This window comes from Gadus morhua, chromosome 10, assembly GCF_902167405.1.
Source record: "Gadus morhua chromosome 10, gadMor3.0, whole genome shotgun sequence".
Classification (NCBI taxonomy): Eukaryota; Metazoa; Chordata; class Actinopteri; order Gadiformes; family Gadidae; genus Gadus; species Gadus morhua.
The window spans coordinates 26,119,376-26,136,467 of NC_044057.1; the positions used below are offsets into that span (position 1 = coordinate 26,119,376).

Here is a 17,092-nt window from a genome sequence, read left to right on the forward strand (position 1 = left end):
CGTCAGGAGGTGTAGGAAGACTGCACTGTAATTCCTACAGCTAAGCATGTACAGTTTACCCTAGGAGATTTTCCTATGTTCACATTTCTAGCAATGACATGGTCTGTCAACAAATTACCGTACAGTCAAAGCGTGAATGTGAATCTTGTCCAGTCTCTTGCAATCAATCTCCCACATACACCAAGGTGTAACTTACAATTTACAATAATTGTCTTCAAAACTTTAGCCATAGTTTACATCAGAACATTCCTCCAGAGTACATTGTTATTGACAACATGACTAAGCAATTTGACCGTCTTATCCGTACACAATGACACAAGGACTTGTCATTGTGATGGCACCGACATGTTCATTGACACCGATATTTACTTTTGAGAAACGAACTAAGGATTTTGAGCAAGAGAATGGCTTTTGCATGAAATCCATGGTGTTTTGCTATTTGTACGAATTGTTTTGAGATATGCACTTACTGTTTTGCAAATTTCAATTCTGATCTGAGAAATGTACCAAAGCGACTGAGAAAAACTGTAAAGCTCTCGACGCTAAACCTAACTGAATGTCCCGCCCTCTCTCTCTCTCTCAATCGCCGGATCCGGGAGTTCGTCTTGAAGCAGGATACTCTCTTCCGCACGCCTCCCTGCTCGGAGAAGGTGAGCACCAAGGCCGAGGAAAAGGATGAAGAAGATGAAGGAGAGGCTTTGTGATTGAAAACAAGTCACGGGACGTTTATCTTTCGCGACCATGTGTGTTTAATGCATTTCCACCATAGATGTAAAAACGTCAACATAAAAATAAGATAATGCATTTCATTAAAGTACATCTTGTTTTTAATTATAACATTATAATGTTCCTTAATAATCGAATCTATGTTCAGCATAGGGGAGGACAACGAAAGAGACAAAGACGATGATAATAAAATCAAAGAGAACGAGAGCAGCGGACATACTTCCAGGTTTTAAAAACAGTGGTCCAAGGCAGCGTGTGAAAGCCAGCACCTGATATATGTTACACTGTTAAGGAAAATGAATAAAAACAAAGCAGTTTCAACCCCACCTCAATGTCATGGAAAAGGAGCATTTCACCCAATCCAGTGTCATCGATAGTTATTTTTGTGTTTGTATTTCTCCAGTAGGGCTGTGTAGGGTATACATTCAAATCGTCATCTATGACCCCTGAGCAGATGTGGGTCACACTTGTACCCCGTGATTACAATCAATAAGACTTTAGCATGGACTCCTGGTCCAATCATACATCTTGCTTTAGTGGTCCAACAACCAGCCGATAGAATGAAGGAAGCCCAGATTCAACAGAGTATAGTGCACCACGGAGAAGACCATGAGCAGAAGAAGGTAGATATACAGTTTGGTAGGTACCATTGTGATTGGGGTTACTGTTATTTTAAGCGTATAAAAATCGGAGTCTAAAATAAATCAGTTAAAGTCTGTAAAATGGCATCGGTAAAGAAGTATGTCCGCTGAAGAGAGGAAAGCAAGGAAGGTATAATGCATGTTTAAATCATCCACATCATGGGGGACGTTTACACATCCGTGTGCTGCCTTTACAATATAGCACAGCTATGCTGATTACACAGAAAGCTTAAACAATTAAAAATGCCAGTCTTAAAAGACAGAAATAGCGAATCAACATCCTGGTTTTTAGATATTACTCTAATATTCCCTCATGATATAGCTAAATAGAAAAACGAATGTGCCGTTTTTATACAGAATTTAGAAAAATCGAAAAATAAATAAATTTCTTGTGGCCTTAAAATTGTATCTCAATTGTATATTTGTATTGTCTCTCTCTATATATATATATTCATATATATTCTATTTCATATTGTATTATTTGTATTTTTCATCTTCCTCTCTTCATTGCTCTTCGTCCCCATGCTGTCTTTAGCTATTTACAAACACAACAGTAGTCTTTACATGGCGGACACGAAAATGCCCAGAATTGTCAAAAAAACAGTGCTTCTAGGGCAAAAAGAGAGGGCAACGCATACATTACAGAAAGAATGGATACAAAGAGAGGAATTTTGACTTTTTAAACGTAAAAAAACTCATATTTTTCCGAGGACATCTTGAGCTGAGCTTTCCTTTAAGGCACTCTTCAGTTTAGTCTTTGGTGTGATCTTTTTCTTTGAAATTCTCTCTATATATTTTTGTCTGATTGAACACCACAACGCCGCTACTTTTGTTCCGGCATTACGGCGCGTTTGAGAAAAAAACAAACAAATAAAAGCACATTATCTCTCAAATGAGATTTAATTGCACCTTTTGGCTTTCATCTTCTTCTGTTGTGTTTGGTTGTTGTGGTTCCCCTGTGTGGAGACACTGTCTCTTTACTCCTGCATCAACGCCGTGCCATGTACGACGTTCTCGTAGGAAGAAAATAACTTAACTGGCACAGTTGGTATATAAGGATCCCTAGTCTGACAAATGGCTGTTCTCCTAACAGGAACCGAAATCTTGTGTGTGTCTGCACGTGTGTGTGTGTGTGTGTGTGTGTGTGTGTGTGTTTGTTTGCGTCCACTGTGTGTTTATTAAAAATCCTAATGACATCTTTCAAATACATAAACATAGAGTACACACGAGGTCGACCCTGCCGTGCGTCAACCAGACAAACATCCAGAGAACCCCGAGATCGATCCCCGAGCGCTTCTAGCGTCACGTGGTCCGTCGTGCGGAACGGATCGTTCTCTGTGTGAGAAGAAGCTCATCCTTTCTCCCGTCGCTCAGATACGCATCGTCCACTGCGTACGGTAGAGTCCGCCGGCCCCTACACCTCCGCGGGCTCCGTCTTTATCTGGATAAAGTTTACGGGGAGTTGGGTGGCGTTGGGCAGCCCCGGCAGCCCTTTGGCCCCCGGCTCGGCCTGTAGGGACATCTCCCCCCGCACCTCCAGCTCCTCCACCGGGGTGAGGCCCTCGCTGGGACTGCTGCTCTGGGAAAAGTGTCCGTTCACCGCGCCCCGGCCCCCGCCGCCGCCGCCGCCGCCGCCGGCCTGCCCCTCGAGGCCTTGGCAGCGGGCGTCGGTGACGACAGTCCTGTAGTTGAGCTCCGCCCCTTCCTGCTCCATGTCCTGCCCGTCGAAGCCGCCCTGCGCCAGGCACGGGTCACCGTTCACCATGGCCTGGAAGTAGTTGGGGTCCAGCATCTCCTCCTTGACCTGCAGCCCGTGGAGGTCGCCGGCCTTCAGCACGGTGGCGATCACCGTGCCGGGCTGCTGGGCCACCACGCTGTGGCCCCCGGGAGCCACCATGGCGTGGGCCCCGGGGCCGGCCAGGGTCAGCAGGCGGGCCACGCCCGGGAGGCAGGAGGAGGAGGCGGCGGCGGTGGAGTGGCTGACGGAGGTCGGGCAGGAGGCGGAGGTGGCGACCAGGAGCTGCTGGGGCAGGCCCTCCTGCAGGCAGTGCCCGGGGTTCAGCGAGGCCGCCTGGATGGTCAGCACGTCCTTGGAGCCGGCGCCGCCGGGCACGGTGTGCAGGATGACCTGCGGCGAGGAGGCGTGGAGCGAGTCCCCGTTGCCCAGGACGCCGCTCAGGGACTGGAAGGAATGCAGCGAGCAGGACGAGGTGATGACCATGGGCAGGGAGGAGGGGACGTTGATGGTCCTGAGCGGAGAGGGAAGCGTTTCAACAAACAGCCGTCACACAGAGCTCAACGTCGGTGGGAGGGCTGGTGTTCATTCTATGCATTATGTATTATTTATTTGGTTTACGTTGTAATCCAATTATTATTTAAAGCTGGGTCCTTTTTTGATACATAGATTAAAAAAAGGCAATTGCATACGCAGTATAATTATAAGACACCTTCTGAAGTTCTTTGACTGCAGTATCATGACGATTTCAAAAAGTAATTTTCCATGGCAGAGGGAAAGCAATCACAGAACCGAGTTAATGCCATATCAAACAGTATTCAGAACCACAGAAGTAGAGCACAGTGAGTTGATCCGCTCTAAGAAACGCTTTTCTGAATATTGGAAAACGTTTGCTACGAACAGACAAGGCGTGTTTCAGCACTTTGGTTCAACTATGAAAGCAACACGCAACTTTAGAAAACGCTTTAAACACAACATCTAGAGAAGACCTTTTCTAAATTCACAAAAAGTCACTGGTCTACATTGTGTATGAAAAATAGATACTATATAATATATACATAAGATGTTAAAGGTTGTCTCAGCGATGTTGGGTCACTTCTGTCGGTATTTGAAGTGAGATCCCAAACAAACAGAGCCAGCTCGCCCCTTGCCTCCGTGTTTCGTGCATCCATTAAAAACTATCGTGAACGCAGCGCAAAACCCCACAACACCCGCCCCTCGTCTGTAATTGGTTTGAATACTATTTAATTTGGTTTTGAGCGGTTGGTAGTACCATTTGTTTTCGTGTACGATCTCGGAGCGTAGGCTGCCTACAGAGACGCATTTTTTTGATGGCCTGCTTATGGGGCGGGTAGCCAGCGGATCGTGAGGAAAAATCAGATCATCATCATTGATGTTTCGGCCTAGGATCACTGATACAACCTTTAAAACAGGTGTTTAGGACAGCGTAACGAACCAATAGCCAAACACCTCCCACCAAATCAACCACATGGCAGACCATCCTGTGCCCCCCCCCCCACCCACCCTCATGGCAGACCACCCTGTGCCCCCCCCCCCCCATGGCTGACCACCCTGTGCCCCCCCCCTCATGGCAGACCACCCTGTGCTCCCCCCCCCCCCCCCCCACCCACCCACCCTCATGGCTGACCACCCTGTGCCCCCCCCCCCCCTACACCCCCATGGCTGACCACCCTGTGCCCCCGCCCACCTCATGGTCTGCGACCCCAGCGGCTGCAGGATCTGCTCCTTCCCGTTGAACTCCTGGTAGAAGCTGTCGTCCAGCGGCTCCTTCTTCACCTGCTTGGCCGACAGGGGGCTGTAGGCCTTGCCATGGGCCCTGGCCCCGCCCGCCCCGTTGCCGCGGACGATGGCGCGGCCCGGGCCCCCAGGCCGCTGGCCGCTGTACACGGAGCTGCTGTCGGAGCCCGGGTCCTCGTCCTCGATCACCACCAGGTCCGTGGGCATCTCCTTGAACTGGTACACCAGCCGCTGGCCCTCCACCTTGGCCAGGATGCCTCTCTGATAGTAGTACCTGGGGGGGGGGGGGGGGGGCACATGTTGTTATTGACGACGGGGGAAGGATGGTCTTCCCAAAGGTTCTCGATTCGTCCTGAGATGGTAAATGGTTTTCATAACCAGTGGCATCTCCGAGCGCTTTACAACCCTGCCTCACATTCACCCGTTCATGCACACATTCACACAGCGACGGCGGAGTCAACCACGCAGGGCGACAGCCTGCTCGTCAGGTCTCTCGCTCAGGGTCGCCGCGAAGCTCTGCAAGGAAGGAGGAGCCGGGGATCAAACTAGCAACCTTCGGGTAACCAGCCAACCCGCTCTACCTCCTGAGCCACAAGCCGCCTGAGATAAAATATGTCACGCCTGGATGCTTCTCGATGTTTTCATAAAAGCGTCTCTAACAGTAACGGTAAATAGTACATCTGGATGTAACAGGGACTTTCTGCATCAGCATGCATGTGTTGTACGTGTAAGTGTATAATGTTAGCACCATGCAATGTTAGATGGGCTCGGTGCTGAATAGACGCTGATTTATAAAGGCAGTTGAGGCTGGGTTGAGTTTTTCCCCCCAGAGAGCGAGCTTCTTGGTTTATGTACATTCTGGTGTGTGTTTGTTGGCGGCAGCGTACCTGAGGGCTCTGCCCATGGTCTCATAGTTCATGTCGGGCTTGTTCTTGTGTTTGCCCCACAGCTTTGACACCGCCTTGGAGTCCACCAGCTTGAAGATGCCCTTTTCCCGCTGCGTCCACTTGATGTATTTGGGACAGGTGTTTTTATCCTGAAGTAAAGCCAGCAGGAACTCCCACAGGTAGATGGTGTTGCCTATAAGTTGGGCAGGGGGGGAAAGAAACATTAATCACGGCAAAGTCTCCTTTTTTATACGTACATGCAAGTCAAATGAGCCTTTCAAAGCAGAACGTTGGAGCCGAGCTAAAGACTGTAATTCATTTAGCATTCCAGAGTTTTGACCGAGCAAATGCAAAATGGCAGCGGCGCAATTACAGCAGGCACTACTCCTATCCCTATAACTCTGTAAATCAAGTCACAGTAGTGTGTGTGTGTGTGTGTGTGTGTGTGCACGAGTCCATGCTTGTTTGTGTCCGCGTGTGTGTGTGTGTGTGTGTGTGTGTGTGTGTGTGTGTGTGTGTGCGCATGCGTGTTTATGTGGGTGCTTGTGTAGGTGTATGTGTCTAGGCACGAAATTAATTATACAGGTCTTGGCAGTAGATTACTCTTGTTTGTGCGACATGTTGGCCAGAAGTGGTTAAAAACAGCAACCCTTCCAGAAACCACTCGAGTCCCAGACACCATGACAGTGTGATGTATATGCGTGCTGTTGAACCTCAGCTCTGGTCCCCAATACGCGTCTCTCTCGCCCTCCCTCCTCATGCAGCACAAACAAGGCGAGGCGTGTGTGTGTGTGTGTGTGTGTTGGGGGGGGGGGGGGGGGGGGGGGGAAGGGGGAGAGCCGCGAATAAGCCCCCCCGCCCCCGGTGGGTTCGCGGGCGTACCATAATGCCCCAAAGCCCACAATCACTTTCCTTTACCCGCGAAGCAGAGGAACCTCTGAGAGCAGCACCTCATCAATTAACTGAGCCCCCGCCGGACCGGGGCTGGAAGGCTGATGGGGGGGGGGGGGGAGCTGAGCGGGATGCTGCTGCTGTTCGCATACTCCTCCACCAGAGGAGAGCAGAGGATGATTTACAACGGGGGCCCGAGGACACCGGCGCTTTGTTCCACTGGGTTCAAAGAGAGGCTTCCCCCTGGGGGTGGGGGTGGTGGAGCCAGTGAGGGAGGTGGTGGAGGAGGAGGTGGTGGAGGCAGTGAGGGAGGAGGAGGTGGTGGAGGCAGTGAAGTGGTGGGGGTGGAGGAGGTGGTGGAGGCAGTGAGGGAGGTGGTGGTGGAGGAGGAGGCAGCAGTGAGGGAGGAGGAGGAGGAAGAGGAGGAGGAAGAGGTGGTGGGGGTGGGGGTTACCTTTGCCTTCCTTGCTCTTCTTCCTGAGAGGCAGGCTGGGAGTGTTGATGGGCGAGCAGGGACGCACCGCTCTCGGTTTGCGTACTGCGGAGCAGAGAGGGAACCCGTCAGTAGGTTTAAGAATGATACTAAATAACTGCATATATTTAGTGCTTTTAAAGACACCCGGAGCTCTTAAAGTGGTGTGTGTGTGTGTGTTTTAAAATGTGTTGCTGTTTTGCTGTTGCTTGAGGCTGAGGCCAGGTCGCATTATTGAGCTCTCCTCTTCATTAAGAAATGAGAAAACTCCTGCATTTACTCAGCTGAAGAACAAATTATTGTTCGGAGGGGGGCTATATCTAACATGAACTGCGGTCCGGCCATGAAAACGCTACTAAATTGTGTTCCCTTTACACATACGATGACTACAGAATTCATTGTTCTTACCCAACTGGGTAATGAGTTTGATTGAACTTGTTTGGCACGTGGCACGTATTTCAAATATATCAGTTAGCCTGTTGACTCTCGGTGCAAGCACAAACTACGTCCTTGTTGCAACAACGTCTAAACAATAGTTCCTATTGTTACATCCTTTCTCTTTTGAGTTTATTTTCTTTTTTCTGCAACAGTTAGAAGCTAAAACAACTCAAACTGTTGTACTTTTATTTTGTTATTAAAACATATAGTCTCTTTTGAACAACATCAAATCATCATAAGGCCCATCATCACAGTTCAGTGTTTAACCAGCCTTGCACATAACCATTTGAACATGAACACAAGTATACATCAAGGTTTCAGAAAACATCAGTGGCAATTGTTTCAACTGTTCCCCATGTCCCCCCCAGAGTCGACTAGTGCTACAAATCTATTTCTGTGATTAAAGTCACCATGTCCTTGTAGCGTTGTGGCTACACCCCAGCGCGACCTGTTGTGTTGGTTCCAGGCGTATCTGCCAGCGGTGCCTGTGGTTGTGGTTCTGAGACGGTGTGCGGAGGGGGCTGCTGTCCAGGCGTGTTACGGGGGTCTAGAAACACGATAAGGCTCCTGTCCAGCAGCTTGCTTTGAGCGTGAATTGAGTCGGTCTTCAGGGATGGAGAAATGTTACACCATATTAATAGTCTCTATTTCAGCCTCTCCACTGGGCCAGAGGATGAACACTGAGGTAGACAGGCGGTTCTTCAGATGTCTGCTAGCAACATGTATGTAACTGGTTTGTACACTACGTGCAGATCAAACCTCTGAATGCGCAGCATCATTTTTTTAAGTCTTTTCGGATCACTCAGTAGTGGCTTTCTCACCATCGTCTCTAACGGCTTGTGACGACTTTGAACAGTAATTTTGCAGGTGTAGTGGTGGAACTTTTTAATGCTGAATACCATAGCCAAGAACTTTTTTTCGATTTGGATATAGCATAGCCCGCTCTGTTTGCTCAGTGCTCTGCTTGCCAATGCGAAAGGCTTACCCTTCTGCAGAGTGCCGTGCCCAAACCCGTTTCTGAGGCGTTGCACTGAACAATCGGTGGTATTATTTAAGTTGTGTTGTGCTGCGTTCCGCTCCCAGTCATTCTATGTTTATTGTCTCCCGTAACTGACAACGTTGTAAGGGAACTGGATTCATCTCGTAGCTCGACATGCCAGAAACCACTTTTGACCTCACACACACAAAAACCCTCTGGCTTTGGACAGGTAGTACGAACGGCAGAAGGTCTTCAGTGGTTGGTAGCGGTAAGTGAGAGCGCTTCAATGCCTTGTTCCAAGGTCTTGGATCGATGCATATGCTTGGCTTCCCTGTTCTGCTTTTGTGCAACCACCACCTGGCGGATCCAGTCCATGCTGCCTTCTACCGGCGTGATGATTCCTCTGCGCCGCGGGTCCTGCCATTCTTCCTTCAGTAGCTTCCTCATTGGGACGGGAACACGTCTGTCAGCTGCACAGGCTTCAACGTGTTGCCTACCTCCATTTTGTATTCTCCCTCAAGGCAGCAACCATGACACATCACCATACTCTGCTTTTATCTGTCACATTGTTCACCTGAGTGCTTCTCTGAGGTAACACCTCTATCTATTGCCAGAATGTTTTTATAGTGCACTGTTATCAGTTTCATGGCCTCGCTTGCTATTTTAACAAGAAGTGACACAGTACAGCCTTTGTTCACCAGCCTTTTTTACATTTTCCGAGTGGCCTCAGTTTGCCCTTTGTTACACATTAGTAGTACAATCTCTTTGTCTTTAAGCAGGATTAAGCAGGTTAATAGGAATGACATTGCAAGGAATTTTACGAAATCGTTGCCCAGGGGGCAATTCCTTTTATTAGTGTCCACGGAATTCACCTTCTTCAGATACATCACTATCAACTTGTGCTACATTGTGTACATGTGTTGTGTATTGTGTCTTTGTTCCGTGCTTGTTCTACGTGTGACTGCAAAGTGGTTCTCTTTGCCACATTCTTTGCATTTCTTACCGTACACCGGGCATTTATATTTGCTTCTTCCATGCGTGTTTCCACACAACTCGCAATCCACCTCGTAGTTAGTTAGTTTCCTTTTCTTGCATGTTGCTGCTGTTTTCAGCACCTCTTCCACAGTCGGTCCAGAGATGGCTTTAACGTTCTCCTGAGGCAGCTTTGCCCCTTGCAATGTATGCACCTCTTCCACCACAGGCCCAGAGATGGCTATATCATACTCCTGAGGCAGCTCTGCTCCTGGCAGTGTATGCACCTCTTCCACCACAGGCCCAGAGATGGCTACAACATTCTCCTCAGGCAGCTCATCTCCTGGCAGTGTATGCACCTCTTCCAACACCGGACCGGATATCGCTAGAACATTTTCCTGAGGCACCTCTTCCAACAACAGTCCGGAGATCTCTATAACATCCGCCCGGGGCGATTCTGCCCCTTGCAATGCGTGAATCTCTTCCACCTTGGCTCCGGAGATGGCTATAACATCCGCCCGGGGCGGTTCAGCCCCTTGCAGTGTATGCACCTCTTCCACCTTGGGTACGAAGATGGCTATAACATTCTCCCGGGGTAGCTCGGCCCCTTGCATTGCATGCACCTCTTCCACCTTGACTTCAACATTTTCCCGGGGCAGCTCTGCGGCCCTGCACAGCTGTACACATGTGTCTAGCGTCATTTTCTTCTGGCGGAGCAGTCTGCCTCTCATGCCCGTATTGTGACTCCCACACACAATCCGGTCACGGATGAGCGAGTCTCTCAGAGCTCCAAAGTTGCATTTCCGGGCCAGCGCTTTCAGCTCCGTGACGTAACTGTCAATGGTTTCACTGGCGCCTTGGTTTTTAGAAAAAAAACGATACCGCTCCATGGTCTCGTTCGCGCCAGGGTTGTAATGCTCATCGAACGTGTTTATAATGTCATCCATCGTCCAGGCCTCCTTGGCCGTAACGCCCATCAATGTGTCCAGTAGCTCCCTGCCACTCTCGCCGATCAGACAGCTGAAAAGTTTCACTTTTGCCATGTCCTCCTCGGTCGTCATTGTTGAGTCCACATAGAGCACAAACTGGTCCCTCCAATTCTCCCATGTCCTCGAAAAATGGAGAGCGGAGTCGAGGCACAGCGTCCACGGTGGTTTCAGCCCGTCCATGACGCACGGAGGGCTGGTCAGGGTCCGGTTACACAGGCCGAGTCCGCTGCCGCTTCTACCATATTACTTTCGGTTCCCTTTACCCATTAGGTGACTTCATGCTTTATTGTTATTACACAACTTGGTGATAAGTTTCAACAAACTTCTACCCAAGTTCATAACACGGAAGCCTACCCTGTTCACCCTCGGTGCAATAGCCACCTAGTTCCGTGTTGCAACACCGTCTAGCTAACTGTTCCTATTGCCTCACACTTCTTAAAGAGACAGTGCAACCGAAAACACTTTATTTGTTTTAAACGTTTAAATCTTCAACATGGTAATATATGGCATTGTTTCACTATTACTGAAATAACTCCCAAATTTAGAGAAAAAAATTGGCAAGATCCTATGTTTTTCTCCCCAAAACAGTCCGTGAACGGCCCACTCTGCTGCGCATGCAGGTGGCGTTCGGTTCGTGACGTCACACTACCTTTTTCATAGCTAGTCTGACGTCACGACCAAGGGGCCCCGGCGGTCCGGTTTGCGTGGACGTGTGGAGCTCCGTCTGGGAAGCAGCGGACTGCGATGTCCGAGAGAAAGTGGGGCACTTAGTACTTTAACTCTACGCGGTGTGTGTGGACGATGAGGCTCCGTCTGAGCAGCGGTGTCTATTTTATGCCCGGGTACGAGTGAAGGTTCGGCTGGCCGGACACCTATCGCATAACGATACGGTGTGCGGCGGATCTCAGATACAACATTGATTATAAAAACACTCATAACACCTCTTTCCTAAACCTCTCTTTCTCAGGCCTTTAAATCACATAGTGTTGAATTACATCTGAAACACTGGGCTCCCTGGCTCTTTAAGAGATTGTAATCTATATTTCTTGTTTCCCTCTGTGAAACATGGTAAATAATGAAACTCAATAACAATAAAAATGATTAACACCAGGCTCATATTTACATGCTAATAAGATCCAAGTGGCAACAGCTAGCGAGATAGACTGAAAATGTGCTTAGCTTTGACTAAAAAGGTTAGCCTTTTTCTGGCTGGAAAAGACTAACTAATTAAGAAATGTAGGGCAATGTTTCAACTTTGTGCAAATCTCAGACGTGTAATAAACCAACGCACGAACTACAAGACTCGAGAACACCTTAAACAGTACCCCTGTAATGACAAATGAGTCTTCAATTACACCTTCACAAAACACACAAAAGCATACCCAGGTAAATGGTAAATGGACGGCATTTATAAAGAGCTTTTCTAACCAGTGGCCCCTCAAAGTGCTTTACAACACTGCCTAACATTCACCCGTTCATGCACACATTCACACACCGGCGGCGGGGTCAACCACGCAGGGCGACAGCCAGCTCGTCGGGAGCAGTCAGGGTGAGGTGCCTTGCTCAGCGACACCTCGACACAGGAGGAGCCGGGGATCGAACCAGCAACCCTCCGGTCACCAGTCATCGTGCTCTACCTCCTGAGCCCCGTGCCGCCCACTGGTGTGCGAGCAGATCAAGATCATGAACACTGACTCACTTTTGTTCTTCTTCTGGGGTTTGGAGACGCTCTTCTGCGGCAGCTCGTCCATGGAGGACGTGTCCTCGTCCAGGGAGATGTCCATGCCGTTGGGGTCCATCTGGTCCGGCCGGAGAGGGATGTACGTCATGTCAGACTCCAGCAGGGTGCCAAAGGTGTGAACTAAACACACACACACACACACACACACACACACACACACACACACACACACACACACACACACACACACACACACACACACACACACACACACACACACAAGAGATCCGCATTAAACACAATATTATTATCCCACACCAAAGTTCAAACATGAGCTTCTTTTCGCTCTGATTGATTATAAGGATGAAGGTGAATTATTGATTACAATGTATTCAGTGTATTACTCACTCATGCGCTTTTCATCTAGGATGTTGTTTGGAGACTCCATGTTGAGGAGGGCAGCCGCAGCATCGCTGGTCTCTCTACTATCGTCCGTAGACACGTTCGACTCTGTTTCCAGAGGAAATAAAGTATGTCATCATCAGTATGATCACGTATCGTATGTAAACCGTGTTTTTGAAATTTATTTTGCGTTGGCTCCTAGCGCAAACAATCCAAAGGTCGGGAACGAGCCACTAGATGGTGCTGATGTAGCTTTGCATAAACAGCGTTTGCTTGCTGTTTCATTTGTTTTCAGATAAGAGCCCATACTGTACTTGAAGCGATAAACGTGCTTCATACAGATACTCGTACAGTGTGATTTAATTCCTCATGTTTATAGCTGGCTTTTGTTTAATGTCTTCAAGCCCCAACATTCAAACACGATACTTCTGCGGTGTAAGTTGCTAGACACAAACAGGTATGGAGACAATCCATCCATAACTACATCCCTGACATCATCACGGGTTGTACCATCACCGGCGGGGGGATGTGTGCATCCCCCCAAATCAGGTTCAACAGGTATGGAGACAATCGAACCATAAGTAACTTTTTAACATCATCACCGGGTTGTACCATCACCATAAGGGGGGTGTTTACGTTCCCCCAAAACCGGTTCAACCGGTACAGAGACAAACGAACCATGAGTACATCTCTCACATCACCACAGGGTTGTACCATCACCGGCGGGGGGATGTGTAAGACAGGTTCGGTACGGAGACAATCGAACCATAAGTACATCTCTAACATCATCGCCGGGTTGTACCATCACTGTAACGGGGGTGTGTGTGTATGTTCCCCCAGATCGGCACCGACGGCGGGAGATACCAACAGATCAACAGCGTCCGCTCCCTCACCTGTGAGGTCCACATCCCCGCCCAGGATGGGCTCCTCCACCACGTGCAGGGTGGTGTCCACCATGATGCCGTTGGTTAGCTCGTCCGCCTCGAGGCCGGAGTACACCTGCATGAGGTCGGCGGCCGGGATCTGCTCCACGATGACGGCCGGGAACACGGAAGGGTCGTCCAGCTGGATGCAGAAGGGCACAAACAGGAGACGGGAAGCACACACGGAGGAAGCTGTTAAATGGCGTCACGGGCGGGCTGTTTACTCAGTGTGTGTGTGTGTGTGTGTGTGTGTGTGTGTGTGTGTGTGTGTGTGTGTGTGTGTGTGTGTGTGTGTGTGTGTTTGTGTTTGTTTGTTTGTTTGTGTGTTTTCTTGCGGCCATGTCTGGACCAATAGGATACAAAGTACAACAAAAACAACACGGAAAACTTCTACAGTCCACAGACCTTGTTGTTATTGTATAACCTGGTTACCATTGTTATAAAAGAAAAGTAGATTGTTTGTGTTCTCAACAACTTCAAACCCAACATAGATAAGCAAAGCGTTGGATTCAGTAATCCAGACACAGTTCACTATCTCCAAATTTCCGAAGAAAACATCCATCCTAATAAACTTTTATGGATTGACGGTAAATTGCCGGAAAGCACGCCCTGACCAAACAACCACCAACGTTCGACTCGCTCATTTCCAGCATGTGCTTCCTGCTAATGCAGGAAACTATCATGAGCAAAGGGCCAATAAGACGGAGCCAAGCCTTGATGCGATATCAAACATATGAAACCCACAAGGACAAAAGACTGCGCACACACACACACACACACACACACACACACACACACACACACACACACACACACACACACACACACACACACACACACACACACACACACACACACACACACACGCGCGCTGTCTGGAAGCCTTTCCAATGAGGAAGTGGATGTGAATCAATGGCAGAGTCTCGGACGGGGGCTGGAATGCGTTGGGCCTGCGGGGGCTGCTGTTTCCCTCGGTTAAGATATGCATCGTTTGGACTCGGCGGAGAGGCTGTTGCTGTTTATATACTGCAAGAATGCAGATTTACGTAATTTTACGTAAAAAATTTAACCATACTGTGTATCTTTTTGTCTGTCTGTCTGTCCGTCCGTCCGTCCGTCCGCCCGTCTGTCTGTCTGTCTGCCTGCCTGCCTGTCTGTCTGTCTGTCTGTCTACCTGCCTGTCTGCCTGTCTGTCTGTCTGCCTGCCTGCCTGCCTGCCTGTCTGTCTGCCTGCCTGTCTGTCTGTCTGCCTGTCTATCTGCCTGTTTATCTGCCTGTCTGCCTGTCTTCTGTGTGCCAGCCTGTTTGTGTCCTGGAATTGAACGTGCATGCGTCATTTCTACCTGTAGGTGGCAGCAAGTTCTCGCCAAGAAAGAAGTTGAAAGTGGCCAATAGCCATCTTCCTTCAGGCCAGGGCAACGCAGTTTATATTTCAGGGCTCCACTTAAACAGCTGAAGGCTAATCGAAAGTCAGTTACATTCAAGATAACAACGTGCCTTTAGATATACTGCCCCATAATGTGGACTGTGATACATTTCTTCCACAAGGCTGTCATTGTTTAATAAAAAGGGGTACGCCCATGATTGCTACAAAGCCCCAACAGTCAGTTAGATTCTGAATGCCGAAGTGAAACTGAAAGGAGCTTCAGCGAGACATCACTCCTCTGCCTCCGCAACGCATAAGACCACAACCCATCATACTACCCCTGCATAGCATGTGTAGTCCGACTTGTTATTCAATTCCAATGACACCAATGGAACCCATCATTTAATTTACACTCAAGGTGACACCCTAGCATGAAGAATCTCATGATACCAATAGAGCCGCAGTACAGGATAAGAGAGGCGATATGGTAACTCTAGCAGGAAGATCATTATGGATGAAGGCTTATCTGTGTCTTCTCACAGGACTCCATTGTTGGAGACCCAGGGGCATTCCAGGTGTCTGGGACCTGGTGTGTGTGTGTGTGTGTGTGTGTGTGTGTGTGTGTGTGTGTGTGTGTGTGTGTGTGTGTGTGTTGGGGGGGGGGGGGGGGGGGGGGGGTCGTGATGCTGGGGGTATGTGGGTCCAAGGCTACGCTACCGTTTCGGCTAACCTTCAGCTAATAAGCTAGCTGAGTCGGCGCCCGTGGATTATCACAGACGGCGGCCCGCGGTCGACCTTCCACAGCGTGATAAAGGTCAAAGTCCATAAGTAGTCAACACAAATGACAGTGTGGTGAGAGATACACACACACACACACACACACACACACACACACACACACACACACATTTGTGTAGGACTTCTGGAGGAATCCACAACGTCTGTGAGGGGCAGAGCTAAAGACAATTCATGGATTACTTTGGCTGCAGACGCCGTCAGGACCTCCCTGGGACCCACAACGTGTTTCTTATTTATCACTCAGTCTCAAATGGACTCACTATCGCTAACAGATAGACAGACAAAAGAGGGTACCAAGACCCCCCCCACACACACACATCAAGGCAGGCCGACAGACAGACAGACAGACAGACAGACAGACAGACAGACAGACAGACAGACAGACAGATAGACAGACAGACAGACTGACAGACAGAGAAGACCAATCAAGGCTGACTGGTGACTCTCTGTGAGAGTCACAGAAAGAACGATAGACAGACAGAGAGACAGACACAGAAGCATAGAGAGACAGACACAGAGGCACAGAGAGACAGACACAGAGGCATAGAGAGACAGGGACCGACAGACAGACAGACAGACAGACAGACAGACAGACAGACAGACAGACAGACAGACAGACAGACAGACAGACAGACAGACAGACAGACAGACAGACAGACAGACAGAGAGAGAGAGAGAGAGAGGTGAACACATGAAGATCGGCAGACAATGGCATGGAGTGCGTGTGAGTGTGGTCTTGCTGATTTGCAAATGTGGGTCTGCATGTGTTTGAAAAACGTAACACACACACACACACACACACACACACACACACACACACACACACACACACACACACACACACACACACACACACACACACACACACACACACACACAGAAAGATCCTCAGGACCCTCACGATCATGTGAACTTGCACATTTGGACAGCGCACTATTCTGCATCCCTTTGCCCAGGGCACGTACTCTACACAGAACCCTCTCTACACAGGCTGGATGCTGCTCCCCTGGTCTCGTTTGGACTGTGGACCGACCCAAATGGACGCCAACACGAGTGCCCGCAAAAAAGGAAGAGCAGAGGAGTGTGTGTGTGCGTGGAGGGCGTTGGGGTCTGAGCACAGGCGCCCAACTGTCCACCATGACTGTGGTCACATCTTCTCCTTTGTCACCGTGAATGGTGCTTTCTATCGGGGACATTTGCATTTCTGAGTTCCCCATTCCACGGTTAACAGCAACAGCATCTGCCCAGGAGGTTCCTCTCTGCCTCGGCTCCCTTCTGCTTTACTGTCGCCCTACTGTGAGGCTGAGCCCGCCACGCTGGTTGGACCCATTCTGCACACGTACATCACTCATGTACTGGTGCCCTGTTTGAGGAAGTGTACCGGGGCCACTCCCCTTCCCAAAAAAGAAGTTGACTTTAAGAGGGACGTACGTC

The 17,092-nt window shown here is 49.3% G+C and overlaps 1 protein-coding gene across 4 annotated transcripts in view; it reads right to left on the reverse strand.

Moving 5' to 3' along the window:
- Positions 1 to 725: 725 nt before the first annotated feature.
- Positions 726 to 17,092, reverse strand: part of elf1 (E74-like ETS transcription factor 1) — a 43,499-nt gene continuing 27,132 nt past the window's right edge. For 2 of the 4 annotated variants that reach the window (XM_030367528.1, XM_030367527.1), the window contains exons 3-9: positions 13,465 to 13,657; positions 12,578 to 12,679; positions 12,188 to 12,349; positions 7,093 to 7,176; positions 5,748 to 5,940; positions 4,811 to 5,134; positions 726 to 3,616 (exon numbers count right to left, since the gene is read on the reverse strand). In XM_030367528.1, coding sequence (XP_030223388.1) covers positions 2,782 to 3,616; positions 4,811 to 5,134; positions 5,748 to 5,940; positions 7,093 to 7,176; positions 12,188 to 12,349; positions 12,578 to 12,679; positions 13,465 to 13,657 — 1,893 coding nt within the window. In that variant the 3' untranslated portion in view covers positions 726 to 2,781. Of the gene's footprint in view, positions 3,617 to 4,810; positions 5,135 to 5,747; positions 5,941 to 7,092; positions 7,177 to 9,530; positions 11,923 to 12,187; positions 12,350 to 12,577; positions 12,680 to 13,464; positions 13,658 to 17,092 lie in introns of those variants that run through there. The other 2 variants (XM_030367529.1, XM_030367526.1) reach the window with 2 other exon arrangements.